The 18,111-nt window shown below is 43.3% G+C and overlaps 1 protein-coding gene across 11 annotated transcripts in view; it reads right to left on the bottom strand.

Moving 5' to 3' along the window:
• The window catches only part of TERT (telomerase reverse transcriptase), a gene marked incomplete at its 5' end in the record, with an annotated part of 87,669 nt that overhangs the window by 58,805 nt on the left and 10,753 nt on the right, over positions 1 to 18,111 (bottom strand). For 5 of the 11 annotated variants that reach the window (XR_014011030.1, XR_014011031.1, XR_014011032.1 and 2 more), the window contains 11 exons: positions 750 to 869; positions 1,943 to 2,080; positions 3,904 to 4,028; positions 6,021 to 6,082; positions 6,309 to 6,435; positions 7,713 to 7,901; positions 8,732 to 8,803; positions 11,079 to 11,192; positions 14,452 to 14,537; positions 15,743 to 15,838; positions 16,996 to 17,157. Coding sequence is in view for 4 of the 11 variants with exons in the window: in XM_081206166.1 (XP_081062292.1) it covers positions 766 to 869; positions 1,943 to 2,080; positions 3,904 to 4,028; positions 6,021 to 6,082; positions 6,309 to 6,435; positions 7,713 to 7,901; positions 8,732 to 8,803; positions 11,079 to 11,192; positions 14,452 to 14,537; positions 15,743 to 15,838; positions 16,996 to 17,157 (1,275 nt within the window). The other 6 variants (XR_014011033.1, XR_014011035.1, XM_081206165.1 and 3 more) reach the window with 3 other exon arrangements.

The raw sequence follows: 18,111 nt of genomic DNA, 5'->3' as shown, positions 1-18,111 counted from the left end.
CAAAATGATGACATTATAAGTGGACACCCTCCAAAACATAAGTGGACAGAACATGGTAATTCCACGGTAAGGATCTTTTCAGGCACTACCCTTACGACAGATTGAGATATATAAATAATAACTGGAATTTAGAAGACACAATCCATTAAGTCACAAGTTGTATTTTCTAAATTGGAGATGTGAGTCTTACCAAGTAAATGGGCTATTACCAAGAAAGATACAACTGTTTTGCTGAAAGGCCATGTGCAGTACAATAATAGTCTTGAACATTCAAATAATTTGAGGATTACTTAGCAAGGTTTAAGGAAAACCACATGGTTCTGACAGCCACAATTATAAAATAATGTGCTACCAAGTTTTTAAAACAGAAGTCACATTTTTAAAAGCAGTTTACAAGGCTTAGTGAACAGAACACAGAAACTTGCAGCCATAGATCACTTTTTAGGCAAGGTACCTGAATAGGCATCTCACCATTGTTGCATTACAGACAAATATATTTTCCCCTGACAATTCCAGGTTAGGTGAATTTTTTACATGGTAAAAAATAGAACTAAAAATGGAGCATATCCCATTACTTACTTTGCTGATAAAATACTTTGAAAACGTCACTTTGAGCTCTTGTATTCATGGCACTAAGCGTACTTTCAGGCACCAAATTACTACATTTTTCCTGCTTTGAGATACAGGAGGTTGATTTAGCTATTTATTTATTTTTCTTTTTTAAAGAAAAAATAAAACAGTTTACCTACAATAGGACCGCATCTATCAATCCAGAATGGCTTTGAAATCTTCATATAGTGATGGTTCTGTCACTTCCTTCAGGAGCTGTACAGAAGCTTCTGGAATTTGCCGGAGCAACCGTATTTCACCTGAAAAGATGAATGCTAAAATCAACTAATCGCTGCTCCGATAGACAAATCATTCCAAACAGGGTTATTGGGTGGTCCGCAGGCTGTCTTTTAAAACAAGGGCGACCATTTTTTGCCAATGCAATGCCTCTGGGCTGCATGGCACATTGGCCCACCCCATCCCTGCACTCCCAAGGACATTTTGAAACTGCACGTGATGGGGAGCAGGCTTCCTAGCTGCTTCAAGCACCCCCCTCCTGTGGTTTCCAGTATTTGGAAGAAATGCTGTCTCCTAGAGTGGAGGGAGAACAATAGTCATAACGGCTAGTCCTCCCCCAATGAATCTGTCTAATCCCCTTTTAAAGCCAACCAAGTTGGAGACCATCACTGCCTCCTGGGGGAGAAAGTTTCGTAGTTTGACCATAAACTGGCCCATCTCTAATATATATAAAAAGGAATTATATGGCTCAAATCTGCAACAAGGCTCTTTAAAAATAGTTCAATGCCCTCAAGAATCTCAAATACATATAACAGATTAGCTTTTATTGCTAGCACTATGCCAGTGACTATACAGATAAGATGCCCCAATCAGAGCAGTATCAGCTTGACATAAAATCCACATATCTTTAAGGCACTATAATTGCATCTATAAATATTTCAAATGACTTAGAAGACATTAGGCTTCTCCAGAAAACTTGCAAGTTAGTGCATTCAGCTTCACATTTTAATTTTATTTTTTTAAAGGGGATGGGCATTTGGGGGGTAGGGGTTGTGAAAGACTTTGGCGGTCCCACTCACCTTTGAACCCAATGTGTTTTGACTATACACGATTTATGCGCTATCCCCGAAACATAACGCCCGCCTAAGTTGAGAGTCACCCGTTCTAGCATTTTCCTACCCATCAATATCCTAATTTCTCAAAAGCATCCGTAGTTATTCCCTACTCCCACCCCCGCATTGTCAAGAATAATGATAACAGAAACTAAATTAAAGAGTCACTTCAAGAATAAACTTAACAGTTTTTAGTTGGAAAGGAAAATTAAGGGACATGAACAGCATTTGCATGTCTTGGCATGAAGCGGAGAGGTACTTACATTGTTGGAGTGGTACAAGAAGACATTTGTAAATAACTCTGTGATTTCCTAATTTCACACTGAAGGCACGATAGCAGAGCCATTGCACAGCTTTGTATGTAAGCGGCGCTGAACCACCAGCAGGAGAAAAAGGTATATCTAGGCATAAAGCAAGAAAGAATGACTTAAGCTTGTTTAGTGAAGAGATTTTATATTCTTTTTTTAATAATCAATTTTATTAAGTTTTCAACATATAATACAACAAAAACAAGCAGATTTAATATCTAAAAAAAACAAGAAAAAGAGTAAGAAAAAAGAACAAAAAAGAGTGAAGGAAAAAGAAAACCAAACACACACACAAATTATTCTGTCAACCTTCTATTTTAATCTTCAAAACTGATACCTGCCTCTGGTGAACAATGTCAATGTCTACCTGATCACTGCCATCCGCTCAGTGCCCATCTACTCCCCAGGGGTAGATTCCATCTTTCTCAGCCTCACACCTTAAGAAAAACTACTCTAATCTGTCTCTCACACAGATCCCTTCTCCTCTTCAACATCTCCTTGCCCGCTCTACCACCCTCAAAAAGTAACTTGAATTTGAGGAAGACTTAATTACAGCTATAATTCCCTAGATTCAATTGCTACCATCGTCGGTTAAAAGGACTGAGTAAAAGAGGCGCCAGGCAATTAAAATGTGTGTGTGAGGAAAAAGCACGTCATATCTGTCCTGGTGCCACCCAGATACTGTGGGGACTGTCGCCCGTATTGACCCTGGCCATTGGCCACAATGGCTGGGGTTCATGGGACTTGCAGTCCAACAGTATCTGGAGGACACAGGTTGCGCAAAGGAAGTGGGGCAGCAAACGAGGCTCCTCCCTGCAGCCCAACCAAAACAGCAGCTTGTGAAAACAGGATGAAAGTGTTCAACTGGTCCGCCTTCAATGTCACACTTCTTGTGGGATGCAACATCACTGTTGCAGTCAAGTGTAACATTTCCTGTTTGCCTAGAGGACTTCCTGTCTCGCCTGGTCTGGAGCATCCTCCTCCTGCTTGTGACTAGGTAGATGGGCGTGACCCTGGCAGACCCTACAAAAGGGGCAGTCATGCAGCCATCTTCCCTTTTCTCTCTTGATGCTTTTTTGCTGTCTGCTGGATCTCAGCCAGCAGCACATGGGCTCATTCCCCATGTGGGATGAGCTCACACTTTCTTCTGTAGCTATAAGCTAATGCCTGCCTTCAGGGATCCAACTGTGAACTGAAGGTAAGTAAACTTCTTCTTATTCTTAAAAGAAGACTATTGTGTCATTGTTTTTAAGAGGGAATTAAAGGGGAATTTACCAGCAAAATCCAATCTGGACAAGAAAAGACTAAAATGCTTAACAAGAGATTCTAACGAATCCACCAACTAGCTTCCTGTGATATACAGTGGTGCCTCGCAAGACGAAATTAATTCGTTCCGCGAGTCTTTTCGTCTTGCGATGTTTTTCGTCTTGCAAAGCACGGTCCGTTGCAACTGTGCCTCTTCAAGCGGCTTTAAGAAAAAAGCGAACAAACTCGCAAGACGTTTTCGTCTTGCGAAGCAAGCCTATAGGGAAATTCGTCTAGCGAAGCAACGCAAAAACCGAAAAACCCTTTCGTCTAGCGAGTTTTTCGTCTTGCGAGGCATTCGTCTTGCGGGGCACCACTGTTACAGGTAATGTGCTCTGCCACTAACTCACTAGCCTGAGGAAGGATAATATTTAATCAATATATCCTCTACTACTATCCACAACGTTCCCAGTTTTCTCCTATTACATTCTGCCCCCTGTGGCTATTTAGAGAGGGGTTTAAAAAAGAGAGAGAGAAGGATGCAACATTCAGTGAGATGCTTAATGTCATGTCTAGTTTGGTCCTAAGCAAGAAACGTTAAGTCAGAAGAACGACTCCAGTAAGTAACTGTTCCCCAAGGGCTGCGGTTTTAGTACATTTATTTCACCTACCTGCATTTTTGGCTTTTAGTAGAGAGAAGCAACATGAGGCAGTGTCAGAGATTATCGACAGGAAGAAACTGGGATTATTTCTAACTTGTTGGTTAAAAGGAAGCAGGAGGACACACGCATGAAACCTGGAATTAAAAAAGAAGCAGCTTTCAGTGGTTTAAAACCCACTTAAATATGCACAGAATCTCAGCTCTGTGAAGAATTAAATTCCACTGAATTCAGCAGTAAACGGAGCCTGCGTTTCGTAAGCAGGCTCTGTAAAGAATGAAAACAGGCAGATGTTTGAGAAAAAATACAGTGACACCTTGTTCAGCCTTATACAGCATATTTGTTTCTTTTCAAGAGACCTCTCCATGGTCTGGGGGGCTGTGTACACACCATAAATTTAAAGCACAACTCCCCCCCCAATAATCCTGGGAACTGTAGTACTTTACCCCTCACAGAGCTGCAATTCTCAGCACCCTTAACAGCACCCAGGATTCTTTGGGGAAAACCACATGCTTTAAATTTATAGTGTGCAGGCAGCCTCGAATCTCTGTCCCAGTCCTTGACAGCTGTTGCACAGAAGAGCAAAATGGCGCCGAGATTAAAAACCTAGCCCGGGTGGTTTCCAGTGACACCCAAGCCGTTCCCATTTGGCCTTGACCAAAGTGTATGTTCTGTGCGATAAGAATGTGTTTGCCAGGGGCAGGGGAAACCCTTGCAAGAGGAAAGATGCTTACACTTTACAAAGTCATTAAAAGATAATCAGAACTTCAGAAAGTGAAGACAGGAAGTCTAATGCACAAGGACCAGGCTGAAAGAGAACAGGTCAAAGTCCTGGCAGAGTTCAGCTAGACATAATGCTCCAGAATTATTATTTTTTTAAATGTTAATGAATTACATGCTGAAGAGGCAGAGGCATCGGGGAACAAAGGCACAGATGTTGAGCAAGTGCAGCTAAACACCCTTCGCTTTTGTTTCAGTTCAAGTGAATTTATATCAGATGCTGATCTTCTGTATTACAGTGGTACCTTGGTTCTCAAACCTAATCCGTTCCGGAAGTCCGTTCCAAAATCAAGGCGTGCTTCCCCATAGAAAGTAATGCAAAACGGATTAATCCGTTCCAGACTTTTAAAAACAACCCCTAGAACAGCAATTTAACATGAATTTTACTATCTAACAAGATCACTGATCCATAAAATAAATAAAACTACTGTAGAAGATAAAAATATAAATAATTTTTTTTATTACTTTCACTTATGATAGTCATTGTTTGAATGGGGGGCTTTTATCCATTTCTGCAGTCACACAATCAATCAATCAATCAATCAATCTTTCAATCAGTAGCTGAACTGGGTTCCACAGTCATAAAAACAAATTAACCGAAAAAGCCTCCGAAACAAAAAAAACGTAAAATAGCAAAAACAAAAGGACCAAATATAAGCTCCAAATATCACCTCAGAACACTGCAATCGGAAATGGAAGGCTTTAATTAAATCCCCCCCCCCCCGCAAATTAGCAGCGCAACAGGAAACACGGAAACAGAAGGCTTGAATTACAATGGGGGGACGCAAATTAGCTGCGCAACAGTAAAAACAGAAGCTCAGGACTCAAAACGGAGCATGCTTGGCTTCTGGAAAAAAGTTCAAAAACCGGAACACCCAGCATTTGCAACATTTGGGTTCCAGGCTGTTCATGAACCAAGCTGTTTGAAAACCGAGGTACCACTGTAGTTTTAATCACTGAACATCATCATCAATAATTAGGATATACTGTGATTTTAAAGATAAGAGCTAAAGGCAAGTGGATTGTTTGGAGGAACTTAGAACTGCATTTATAACTGAAATTATAACACTACGTGAAAAACAGATGTTTTGCATTTCCTAGATCTATAGAAGAGTCATCTGAGGCCGAAACATTAAAACAGAGTCAAAAGTTCTGGGTGTTTTTAACATTGTGGGGGTGGGGAGATATATAAAAGCGGTTTAGAAACCCCAGTGCATGGGGACCTTTAAAATGACAAGTCACAGCACAACAAAAGGCAGAAATGGAAGATGAAACATTGCATTTTCTTAACTCACAGCGCCTTCTAGTGGCATTGCATAGTATGACGCTTTGAAAATTATCACATGTACCTGTAGGCTTGCAGCAGAAGGATCTTGAAGATATTAATACAGACAGTCCTGAGGCTATTGATCTAAATTTAGAGAGGAGAAATAATTGGGGTGAGGGGAGGAGTAAAAAAAAAAGTCACCGTTTATGGCTTATTTTTTAAAATATGCATAAAAATTAAATGGATTGCAGTATTTCACATATAATCTAAAGGAACAGGAATTGCACCAGTGTTGGAAGGTTCAGAGTACGCTGCACATTTGGAAATGTTCGGTCTGAAAGGCTTCTCCCATGCATCACAACTATCTTACCTGTAAATCTAAAAATAAACTGTGGCATTTCAGCTGCAGGACTACTAGCAGTTTATTTCTCATGCTCACACCGGCTTTGTTGCTCGAGTTGAAAGAGAGGCTTGACCTGATAGATGTGCAGGCGTAACTGCAATTGGGGAGCAAGGAGATGCAGGGGTGAGAAAGGGAAGAAGAGGCAGAAGTTATGTCGCTTTCTGATGCAACCAGGTTAGATTTCTCCTACTACAGGGATGGTCTGAAGTCAGCTTGCTTAATTTCTCTTTTTGTTGACTACTATACAGTCTCAAGAGACATTCATTTCTGTTATGCAACATGCAGAGAAACATGGATGCCTTCTATTCTGTCAAGCTTTCAAAACTCCACAATCACAGGTCTTTCGGCTTGCCAAAAAAACAAAACAAAGCAGCAGAATTTTAATGACATTACAGAATCTTATCTTTGTTTAAAATACTGCTGCTGGCTTGGACTCATAGCTGTCAACTTACAGATTTGAAAATAAGGGACCAGCAGCCAAAATAAGGGATTTTAGTCAACCAGCTCCTGAGCCAAAGGCAGAAAGCCCAGCCAGCAGCCAAACGAAGCCTCAAGCGGTGGTTCCCACAGCACAGCAACCTGGCAAAGGGGATGCAGCAAGGAAAACCACCGTCACCTCTCCGCTGGGAAGCGCTGAGCAAAGGCGAGTCCCCAGGCAACGCGCACAAAGCATGCAAGCTCCACCCCCCAGTCATTCTTAGACTCCTTATTGGGTGAGCAATGCAGTCAAGCAACACAGTTGGAGTCCCCCTCCTCCCTGCCAGCAGGGAGGGAGGGAGAGGAGCTGCTTCCTTGGAAACCCGGGAAATTTAAGGGACATAATCAATAAGGGACAGCAGTGGGACACAACGCTGGGATAAGGGACTTTCCCACCAAATAAGGGATGGTTGACAGCTATGCTTGGACTAAGAACACGAAAAGTCACCTGCTTTACAAATGCACATTTGGGGAGGAAATATCTAATGCTCTTTAAAAAATAAAACTGCAAATCAGCAACCATTTCCCAACGGGTATAATCAAAAGGGAAGTTTAACCACAAACTATGCATGCTTGCCAACTGAAGAAGCAATACACCCAGTACTTCCAGCCCAACCAACTGGGCCTGGTAAGTTTGTCATTCAGGTTGGTGCAATTCAGGGTAAAAAATAATACGAGGCTGGAAACTTGTTAGAAGGTCACAAGAACAGATCCCAATTCTTTCATTACAGCCCCACCCACCCCACTGATCTCCACAACTTGTGTCCACCGGTCTAAGTGAAGTTAGCCCCCACTGGCTAGTCAACTAAAATAATTTAATCAACAGTAATTGATTAGTCTACACTGATTACAGTATGCTGTCCTAACATGGTAGTAAATATTCTTCTCATTTACCTGGAGTAATCACAATAAACTTCAAGGGTCTGTGTATCAATTAACAATCCACACCATGGCATTACAGTGCGAGCTGGTAATTGTTTGAACGCTGAACATCCCGGGATATCTTTATCAACTGGAAAATTCACTACTGTCTTCCCTGGGTTTATAACAAAGCCATATTCTGGAACGCCCATGGCCAGAGTCCTAAATTAATGAAAATGTGTGGTTAGAAATGTTATTTACACAGTTGCATTTTTACACTGTCTCCTGCAGTCTTGCTTTTGTTCTATGACAGAACACGGCTGGGGGTTTTTAACAGCAAAAATAAGCTGTAAATAATTTAAGTGGATTATTAAGATTGCCCTCTTGCAAGCCTCATTACAATTGTTCATTTTAAGTAGGGCTGTATGCCAAAATATTAGAACTTCTGGACCTACAGTGGTACCTCGGGTTAAGAACTTAATTCGTTCCAGAGGTCTGTTCTTAACCTGAAGCACCACTTTAGCTAATGGGGCCTCCTGCTGCTGCTGCGCTGCCGGACCCCGATTTCTGTTCTCATCCTGAAGCAAAGTTCTTAACCTGAAGCACTATTTCTGGGTTAACAGAGTCTGTAACCTGAAGCGTATGTAACCTGAAGCATATGTAACCCGAGGTACCACTGTATTTCCCTATGCTTTATAAATGATGCCTGTTCATAGGCATGGAGAGAAGGAAGGAGTTCTCAGGGCAAGACCCATATTCAGAAGCCGGGGAAGCAGCTGAGATGTCAACAGGCATGATGAACATACTTCTTCAAGCAAGTCTTCACAAGCCTAAAGTCACACGCACAAAGCCAAGGTTCTCTGGAAATGGAGAAATGAACACCACATCCACTACTTTATTTGCACCTTTGTAGAACAGGAGCATATACATACAAGATCAACTCATCACTAAGAACATGAAAGAGAAACAGCAGAACAAGGGAAGATTTCTTGCCATTCCTTTGTGCAAAGAAGGAGACTCAATTGATCAAACTTCCATACTTTAGGCCATACCTTAAAAATGCCTTTGCTTCTGTCAAATGAGGCGTGGCAAGCAAAAAGTCATCTGTCAATCGCATCAGCACCCTGAAATGTGAAGTTTAAAAACATGTTAAAACAGGCCTGCGTCACCAAAATTAAAATTCACGCTGCGTTAAGTAGGAGTGTTGCTTTTATTACCAGTATTATTGAATCCATTTGGGGGAATGAGTTTGTGGCGTTCCAATTTATTTAAGAGCTGTTCGGCAGTGGAACAGGCTCCCACGAGAGGAATCTCATTTCAACGGAAGTTTTTAAGCAGAGGTTGGGTGGCCACCTGTCATGTATGATCTAGTTGAGATTCCTCCATTTCAGGGGGTTGGACTAGATGACCCTCGGGGTCCCTTCTAACTCTACAATTCTATGGTTCTCTGTATAAGCAGATCTGCTTATTAATTAGCCATTGGGCACAGAACGTGCACCTAGAAGAACATTTTACATTTTTATGAGCACTTTAAACAGGACTCCCCCCGACCTCCTTTCCCATAAGGTTAATCTGAGGATGGATGGAGATAATGAATGATGTGTACAGTGGTACCTCGGGTTACATACTTAATTCGTTCCGGAGGTCCATTCTTAACCTGAAACTGTTCTTAACCAGAAGCACCACTTTAGCTAATGGGGCCTCCTGCTGCTGCCGTGCCTCTGGAGCACGATTTCTGTTCTCATCCTGAAGCAAAGTTCTTAACACGAGGTGCTATTTCTGGGTTAGCGGAGTCTGTAACCTTAAGCGTATGTAACCTGAAGCGTATGTAACCCGAGGTACCACTGTACACTGCTTCTTGGCATTAGCATCAAAGCAGTTTGTGAAGCACCACATACATTACCAAAACGCAACTAAAAACGCTTAAATATAAATTCCAAATCATAAAATATAGAGTAAGAGCATACTTTTTTTTTTAACACGAGGAGAAATCGGGGTACAGTTATACCTTGGAAGTTGAACGGAGCCCATTCCGGAAGTCAGTTCGGCTTCCAAAACGTTCAAAAACCAAATCGCGCCTTCTGATTGGCTGCAGGAAGCTCCTGCAACCAACCGGAAGCCCTGTCCGACGTTCAGGTTCCAAAAGAACGTTCGCAAACTGGAACAATCACTTCTGCGTTTGCGGCATTCGGGAGCCAAAAGGTTTGAGTTCCAGGTACGACTGTAGTCCCACCCGGCAGTTTACTGAGAACTTGGTGGAACTCATGTTTGACGTAAAATGAGTTCACGTTTCCTGTAACGGGTGAAAAACTTACACCACTGGGCAACCAAGTGTCAGGGGCTGGACTGAGGAGGAATGGTCCCCGCCCCCTTCTCCTTAACCTTCCTGACAACAGGAGGACAGTATAGATTTAGAACAGTGGTTGGCAGAAGGACATAGTTCAGAGGCTGCAGAGGGGGAAAGCTGGGAAATATTGGGAGAGGAACAGCAGGAAGAAGAAGAAGCAGCAGGGGAGAGACAGCTGACAAGTGTTTTTGGAGAGCTTTCCTGACCCCCCCCCCCCCGCAGGCCATTGAGGGCAGAAAGCTCAGATCAGCTGGCACAGGGATAACGTAGGATAGAGGAGGGGGTTGGGTTTTACTGGGAGCAATGCCATTTTCTATAGAGAGACCTTTGTCTCGCTGTGATTATTGAATAAACTACCGTATTTTTCGGTCTATAAGATGCACCAGACCACAAGACGCACCTAGTTTTGGAGGAGGAAAAAAAGAATATTCTGAATCTGAGGAAAAAATATATATTCTAAGGAATATTCTGAGGGGAAAAAAATATTCTGAATCTCAGAAGCCAGAGCAGCAAGAGGGATCGCTGCGCATTGAAAGCAGCAATCCCTCTTGCTGTTCTGGCTTCTGTGATAGCTGCGCAGGCTGCATTCGCTCCATAAGACACGCACACATTTCCCCTTACTTTTTTAGGAGGGGGAAAGTGAGTCTTGTAGAGCAAAAAATACGGTAATTGGTAAGACCTCTTCTTGCTTTTATCTGCTTCTTTGCTGCCACTGTGGAAGGGCTAGGATTCCCCAAAGCCTGACACCAAGTCACTATAGGTCACAATCTTTGTGGACTGCTGGTCCAAGGAAATCTACGTCAGATTCCCAGACACTGCCAAAGAACTGCAGTTCCCCGTGTTGCTTGCTAGTTTATACACAATACCCTGGCACAGACCGTTTCCACATTTCAACTTTACCCACTTGCATCGTCGTGCCCTTTCCATCCTTGTTGGTCTTCCCTGGTAGAAGCTTGAACAACTGATGCAGAATATCTATGAACCTTTTTTGAGAACACAGGAGTTTGGGGGGGAACAACTATTATATAGCAGGCTGGGGAATATTACCATACCCATCTCTCTGCACGCCACGCAGCAACTTGTCCTCCATGTCTCCATAGCAGAGGTTGCATAGCAGGGTTGACAAGGTGCAGCCCTGGGGGATTCCACAGCGCTGGGCATAGTACCTAGCAAGTATCAGGGAACAAAAATTCGCCATCACAAATGCTGAAAGCTGACAGCAGGCACGAATGAGATGCTCGTCGCTGCCAGAACGTGGCCAGCCTACGCATGCAATTTGTTTTTTCTTCTAATGCAATTCTTAAAAAATGATGCAATGCATTTTTAAATACAAGGGTGGACTCCATGATTCTTGGCTGGGCCTCAGCCTACCTCATGACTTGCCTCTTCCCTCATCAGCTGACAATTCCCAGCATCTTAGTCAGTGAGGTTACAGGGAACCAGGCAGAGGGCCTTCTCGGTGGTGGCGCCCACCCTGTGGAATGCCTTCCCATCAGATGTCAAGGAAATAAACAACTATCTGACTTTTAGCAGACATCTGAAGGCAGCTCTGTTTAGGGAAGTTTTTTATGTTTGATTGTGTTTTAAATATTCTGTTGGGAGCTGCCCAAAGTAGCTGGAGAAAAATAATAAATTATTATTATTATTAAATACCAGGGCATGCTGGCTCATGAGCCCACCAAACCCTGCAAACAAGGACACCCCTGTGACACCCTCCCCACAAGCAACAGCAGGGCATATTCCCAGCTGCACCTCCGGGCTTGTAACTGAAATCACATATATTGGGACATTCTCCCTGGGCTCTGGAGAGGCTCTCCTTGCGAGCCAGGAGGACTCTCCAGGGTGCTCCCCCAATATACACGATTTTGGTTACAAGCCCGGAGGTGTAGAACAAAATCTCCACGTAAACTTGGGAGTTGCCTGTATTTCAGAAACCGAGTGGAGGCATGGGACGGAAGATCATCGCATTTGAAATATGCTCCCCCATGTTAAAACGAAACAAAACAAAACATACTGCAATAAAACACACAGAGAGAACATTCTGGATTCTCTCTCTGTTAAGGTAAAGGTAAAGGGACCCCTGACCCTTAGGTCCAGTTGTGGCCGACTCTGGGGTTGCGGCGCTCATCTCGCTTTTTTGGCCGAGGGAGTCGGCGTACAGCTTCCGGGTCATGTGGCCAGCAGGACTAAGCTGCTTTTGGCAAACCAGAGCAGCATATGAAAATGCCGTTTACCTTCCTGCTGGAGCAGTACCTATTGATCTACTTGCACTTTGACGTGCTTTCGAACTGCTAGGTTGGCAGGAGCAGGGACCAAGCAACGGGAGCTCACCCCGTCGCGGGGATTCGAACCACCGACCTTCTGATCGGCAAGTCCTAGGCTCTGTGGTTTAACCCACAGCGCCACCCGCGTCCCTCCCTCTCTCTGTTACTAGCTAGTAATTCTCAAGCCCCAGGACCCGTGTAGACTCCAGGAGAGAAATGACAACCAAAATGGCATTGCTCAAAGTGGTGTCCTCAGTCTGGATAGACTGGGCAGGACACATACTTCATGTGTTCCCAGAGTCCCTGTTCCCAGAATCTTCTGTTAGGTGTCTCTCTGGCACTGGGACTAGGAAAGCCCACATCCAAAGGTCCTGCCAGTCACACAGTGCAGAATTAGACAGGTCCACAGATCAATGGTTCATCGCATACAGAAATGAAAAAGTATCTCGCACATTCTGAGGCTGCTCTCAAAGTGCTGCCGGTCACTTCTGTACTTCTCAGCTGTATGGATTCACAATAAAAATACACTCTGCAGAGTCTTATGAAATGCTACATTAGTCTGCATTCAACACGGCACTGAAATGAAAGCATTCAGAGAGGGAGGAAGCATTCAGACAAGACTTTGATCTTTCCTCCTTGTCAGCTTTGATCACTTACGTAACTCTACCCTTCAAACACGCAGTCAGCGCTGTGTATCTTGGCGATAGCTTATTTGTCTAGCACATGCCGCCTGCACCCTCAGATATTCATCCAAGAGCTTTAGAATTTTCCAGCGAATTCCAAAATATTCATGGCTCTTTTGTGCCCAAAGTCAATAGTTTTAGCAAAAATAACTTATCAGCCAAATGGCAAATCCATCATATGCTTCTACAAATACTTCACAGAATCCCTTGTGTCTGAGCAACATATTTGTTAGTCCGACAACAGTCTAACAGACTCAGCAGAGGTCTCCATAAAGGAAGGGATCTGAAAGGAGTCAGGGTCCTGAAAAAACGGTTGCAGGTTAACAAAGCAAGCAGTTGTACTCATTTATTAAGAGCGAGCCATCCCCTGTTCTGATGAGACGCTCTCTTGAGGGCCACCTTGGAGCCACAGTAGTTCTTTGGACCCAACACAGACAATGTGTAGACCACCCGGGCTTGGGGAAGAGATATAAGGCCTGGAACTAGGTTTTGAATGGCAACCGTCAACCCTGGAACATATGAAGTGATAAGAGGAGCAGGCCTGATCGTGTGAAGAGTGCTTAAAAACAACAACAACACGTCATTGGATGACTGTAGTCCACTTATAGAAGTCAGACTCTCATGAGAACAGGAAATACACAAAGGGAAAATGATCTTCTTGAACCCAAACTGGTCTTTGAAGAGACCAACGTCCACCTGATCAATGCAAAGAAAGAGCTTACATGGCTTATCATAATTATGAAAGCAGGGGGAGTCAATTAATTTTGCTGAAAAGATTCTGGCAAACACTTGATTGTTCTTGCAAAATTAATGGATGCCGATTTGAATGAATGCAATTCCCCTTTGGGTACTTAGCTAAACCCATTCCATTAGCTTCTCCATTCTGAAAGCCTCCCATTATTATTTTTTAAGCTTTAAAAGAAATGGATACAGACTAATGCTTAAAACTCCTCTGAAAGATTGGATTTGGAACAGCATTCTTGATTCAGCTTCCAGAGGGATATTAATTATTTTGGCTGCAGCAAATTAAAGAGTATTGTAGCAAATTTATTATGGCACAAGCTTCTGAAAAAGCCGACGAAAGCTTATGCTTTAAAATTTTTAAGTCTTTAAAGAACTACAAGACTCTTCATTGTTTTATTCTGAATTCAGAAATTACCTCAGCCAACTGGCTGCATTCAGAAGCAATGCTGGCTAAAAACCTACAATTTGGTAAAGTAGTCTGTGAACTCAACTTAAAAACTCCTTCCTCCTACCTTGAGCAAGTAAATAAAGCATGGTTTTAGGGTTGTGTCTGAAGCAGTCTTCACAGTTTGTGTCCCACCCCACCCCCCACCAAGAAAACTAAAAATCAGGAAGATAAGGTCTGCTTTTGGTTTACCATTCATGGTTTGCTGGGGTGAGCCATGTGCCACCAGGCTAATACATTTTGGTACCTGAGAAGTTCATGTAACCAATGATAATAAAAGAGACTTTACCTCTTCTCAATTTTCAGAATGCTATGGTGGATCAACTGCAAGAAGAACTCGTAGAGGCTGGATTTGTTTTCCCTCAAAGAGACACCCTGAAAGAAGAAAAAGCAAAAGTAGAAGTTTGAACTTTGTCTACTTTGGCTTATGATATTTGGCCTAATATTAGCATGTTAACACCTATGCCTGCTCTGAGGTCAGGTGTGCTTGTAAAGCATACCCAGAGTAAACAGCTAAGAGCCAAGTGCCAGTGAAGCTGGCACAATACGAACAGAAGACCCAGTTGTAAAACGTTAAGCTTAACAATGAAGGATTTCCCTCAAACAAGGGTGTCTGTCAGCACCATCTACTGGCGGGAAGTGGCAAAGACATGCACTCAAACTGGGAAACTAAAGGGCTAAATTGAGAAGTCACGGAGTGGAATGGATGCAGCAAATTAACGTGGCATTTGATGATGCTCTTCGAAAGGAGAAACATGTGTGGCTCAGTATAGCTGAGCAAACTAAGGCTCCGTACAATTTTCCCTTGGGCGTATTTTAAACAGAGCTTTACAAAATCCCCTCTTTTAAAGCTGCTAACATTGCCCGTTTCAGAATTCTCCCTTGGGCACCAAGATATGGAAAGCTCAGACTGCAGGATTGTGGTAAGAGGGGTTAAAAGTGAAAACTGCACAATGCAAGATCTGAACAACCTCTAAACAGGAACACAAATACTAGCGTCAACCCCAAATGAATAAATCGTCTTGAAGTTAATCTCATCTACAGAAATGGTAAAATGCAGGCTAATAGTACAAACCTATGTATGTTTACTCGGAGGTAAATCCTACTGGATGCGGTGGGTTTAGGATTGCAGTCTAACTGAAGGAGTTATGACTCAGGCAGTCTACTGCTCAAATCTTGCCTCTGCCATGAATTTACTGGCTGTCATGAACTCAGCAGGTATTAAAAGAAACTATGGTTTACTGAACAACTGTGGTTTATTGTAAGGTGAACAAGCCTAAGTGAGTGTTGGGATTGCATGCTTCCCTCGCCCCACCTGTTTGGTGCTGGCAAAGCTACATTTTAGCATGACACCCAAACTTTAAACCATAGTTAAGATTTACTACGATTTGACAAGTTCAGACGGCATAGCAAGAGAAAGTAAAAAAAATGAAGAAGTGTGTTTGTGTGTGTGTAAGAGAGACAACCAATCGTAAGGTTTGCCTATAGGTTGGGACATCAAAACACACCAATGGGGCCTTAGGAAATCCTCTTTCAATCTCAGCCTCCCTAGTTAAACGGAATGGTACACAGAAGCTTACCTGCTCAACTATTACTGCATTCCGCAGTGAGGTGCTCTCTTGAAGATGACACAGAAACTGTTTCATATCAGGCTTAAACTCACTGGAAACAGATACCTGCAAACAACATCCAGACTGAGATATTTTAGATTTTTGAGCTGACCTCCAGCATAGTAAAAATGTCAGGGTTAACAATTACAAGGAGCTGGATTGAGAGAAGAGAATGCGGAAGGAGGCAGGCAGAAGACCACTCTACTTCCTGGCATCCCCCCCCCCCAGCTTCTCCCAAGGGTTCGGGCAAGGGCTGCCCCACATTTCTCCCAGGAGCTGCTGGCATGTGCTCCTCAGATAGATAGATATCTTTATTGTCATTGTCCCTTGCACAACAATGAAACTGAAAAACTACTTAAAACTACCAACAAAAACTACATAAATCTACATAAATCTACATAAATAATTCGTCCTAACAAACCCTGACTCCCCTCCAGGGAGCTCTCAGCCGCAGCGTCTGCACGTGCCGCCATCTTGGAGATGTTCCCATACTTCCTCCCTTCTTTTCTGTGGTAATCAATAAATAAGAACCACGAAGCTCCTGGTGCACTCAGAAGAAACATTACAATTTTAAAATCCTGGACTATTCAGCAGATATGCATTTCCATGGTGTAAAAAAAATTTAAAAGCCTGCAAAAGCTAGGGCACAGCCTCTGTGCCACCAACGATATCACCTGATGCCAGGCTACTTCAAAATCAAGGCAGTGGTCAGCCCAGGAGCCGTCTCAAACGCAGGCACCGCCACCAAGCTAAGAACAGCTGAATTCACCTCTGGAGCAGTGATATGGCTCAACTATTTTGAACAGGGCTCTATAAACCTGCCTGCTTGCGGATCTTGCATGCCCAGCACAAGGATCCTCTTCCAGGTCTGACTTTTGCAGGAGCACGATGCTGAGGTTTTCTACATCCTGCCAAAGCTCAGCATGAGGGGAGGCCCTCTGCCTTCCTCCATAGAGAACTTGGGGGAGGAAAAGTCCTGCTGCTGCAATTCAGCACAAGGCATCAGTGAGGTTCCCTGGAGTAAGCGCCACAAGCAGGAGCGACCATTTTTAGTTAGCAGGCAGGACATTTCAAAATGTGTTGCTTTCTGGCCTTAAGGATGGTATTCGTTGGATTGTCTTTCCATGGAATTATTTACAAAGACGTTACAGAGTTCCCACGGTTGTTATACTTATCAGAGAAAAGAAAATGGGGGTGAGAGAAAGGAAAAAAATCTACCCTACATGTCTCCTGTAGCATATTCTCTTAAGTCCATTTCTGGTCCTCATGATCACTGCATAGCGGCGTATGTTGTAACTGGTCTCTCTCTCCAGAGCAAGGACTTGTGAAATTACTTCTATCAGTTTATTATGGGGAATGGTATCGTAAGCTCCCGTGACATCAGCCTGAAAGAGAGCAGGGTGGGGGGGTGGGGAGAAGAAATTCCATTATTTTAAACTTTCAACCGTGCATCAGATATCACACAAAGCAAGGAAATTGCAACGGGAGGGCATTTGCTAACTAGTACAGATGTATTCTGCAAAGGACAATGACAACATCAGCAATAATGCATTTACAAACAGGATAGGCCACAGACTAAACTTCAGTGCAGGGAAAGGGAACAGAGGGAGAAAGAAAAGACAGGGATGAGGGTAACAGAGGACACACCTATATTCTGCTCAGTAACACATGCTTAGCTTCAACAGGGGATGTGGACTGTAGATTTCAGGAGGGTTTTAATGGAAATTTCAACAAACTAGGGGTGAGCAGCTGAGAGGCAAGAGCCCTGGAACTGGAGTGGGGGATGGATACCTGTAAAACTTCCAAATCCTTGGCTGGAATCTGCACAGAACGGAGAAATTTGCTGGATTCTGCAAAGGCTCCTTGCTGCTGGAGTTTCTCTCTAAACTTTGCTTCGTACATGTTGCAGGTGGAGGACTCGCAGGTGAGAGAAAGCATGTGTGTGTGCATGAGAGACAATGTGATGTGTCCGTGTACGAGAGATAATTTGAGTGTGTTGAAGAGTGGATAAGACTATATATGTCATTCAATGGCAGCCTTTTGGGGGTTGGCACGTTTCGGCAAACCAAAAACCTTCTGTAACGTGACTGGTCTCCGCTGACTCAAGTTAACAACCCCTGAATCGACCTCAGTTCTGCGCAGGGCAAAACTTGGAAGCCTAGTGTGAATTCTATCCCAACCCAAGTATGAAACCAACTCCAGTTACAACTGTCCTTTCTTGAGATATTACAGAGCCCTATCCTTCCTTACAGGTTTGATTACCAGGAGTGAAGAGAAAGAAGTAAACAGCTCAATGCCATCAGTTTTACAAAACTGAGCAACTGGGGCCACAGACCCCA

This window comes from Podarcis bocagei (genome assembly GCF_964188305.1).
Source record: "Podarcis bocagei genome assembly, chromosome: 8".
Classification (NCBI taxonomy): Eukaryota; Metazoa; Chordata; class Lepidosauria; order Squamata; family Lacertidae; genus Podarcis; species Podarcis bocagei.
Note: the sequence above shows the minus strand (reverse complement) of the source record. Positions and strands in the feature narration are given on the sequence as shown.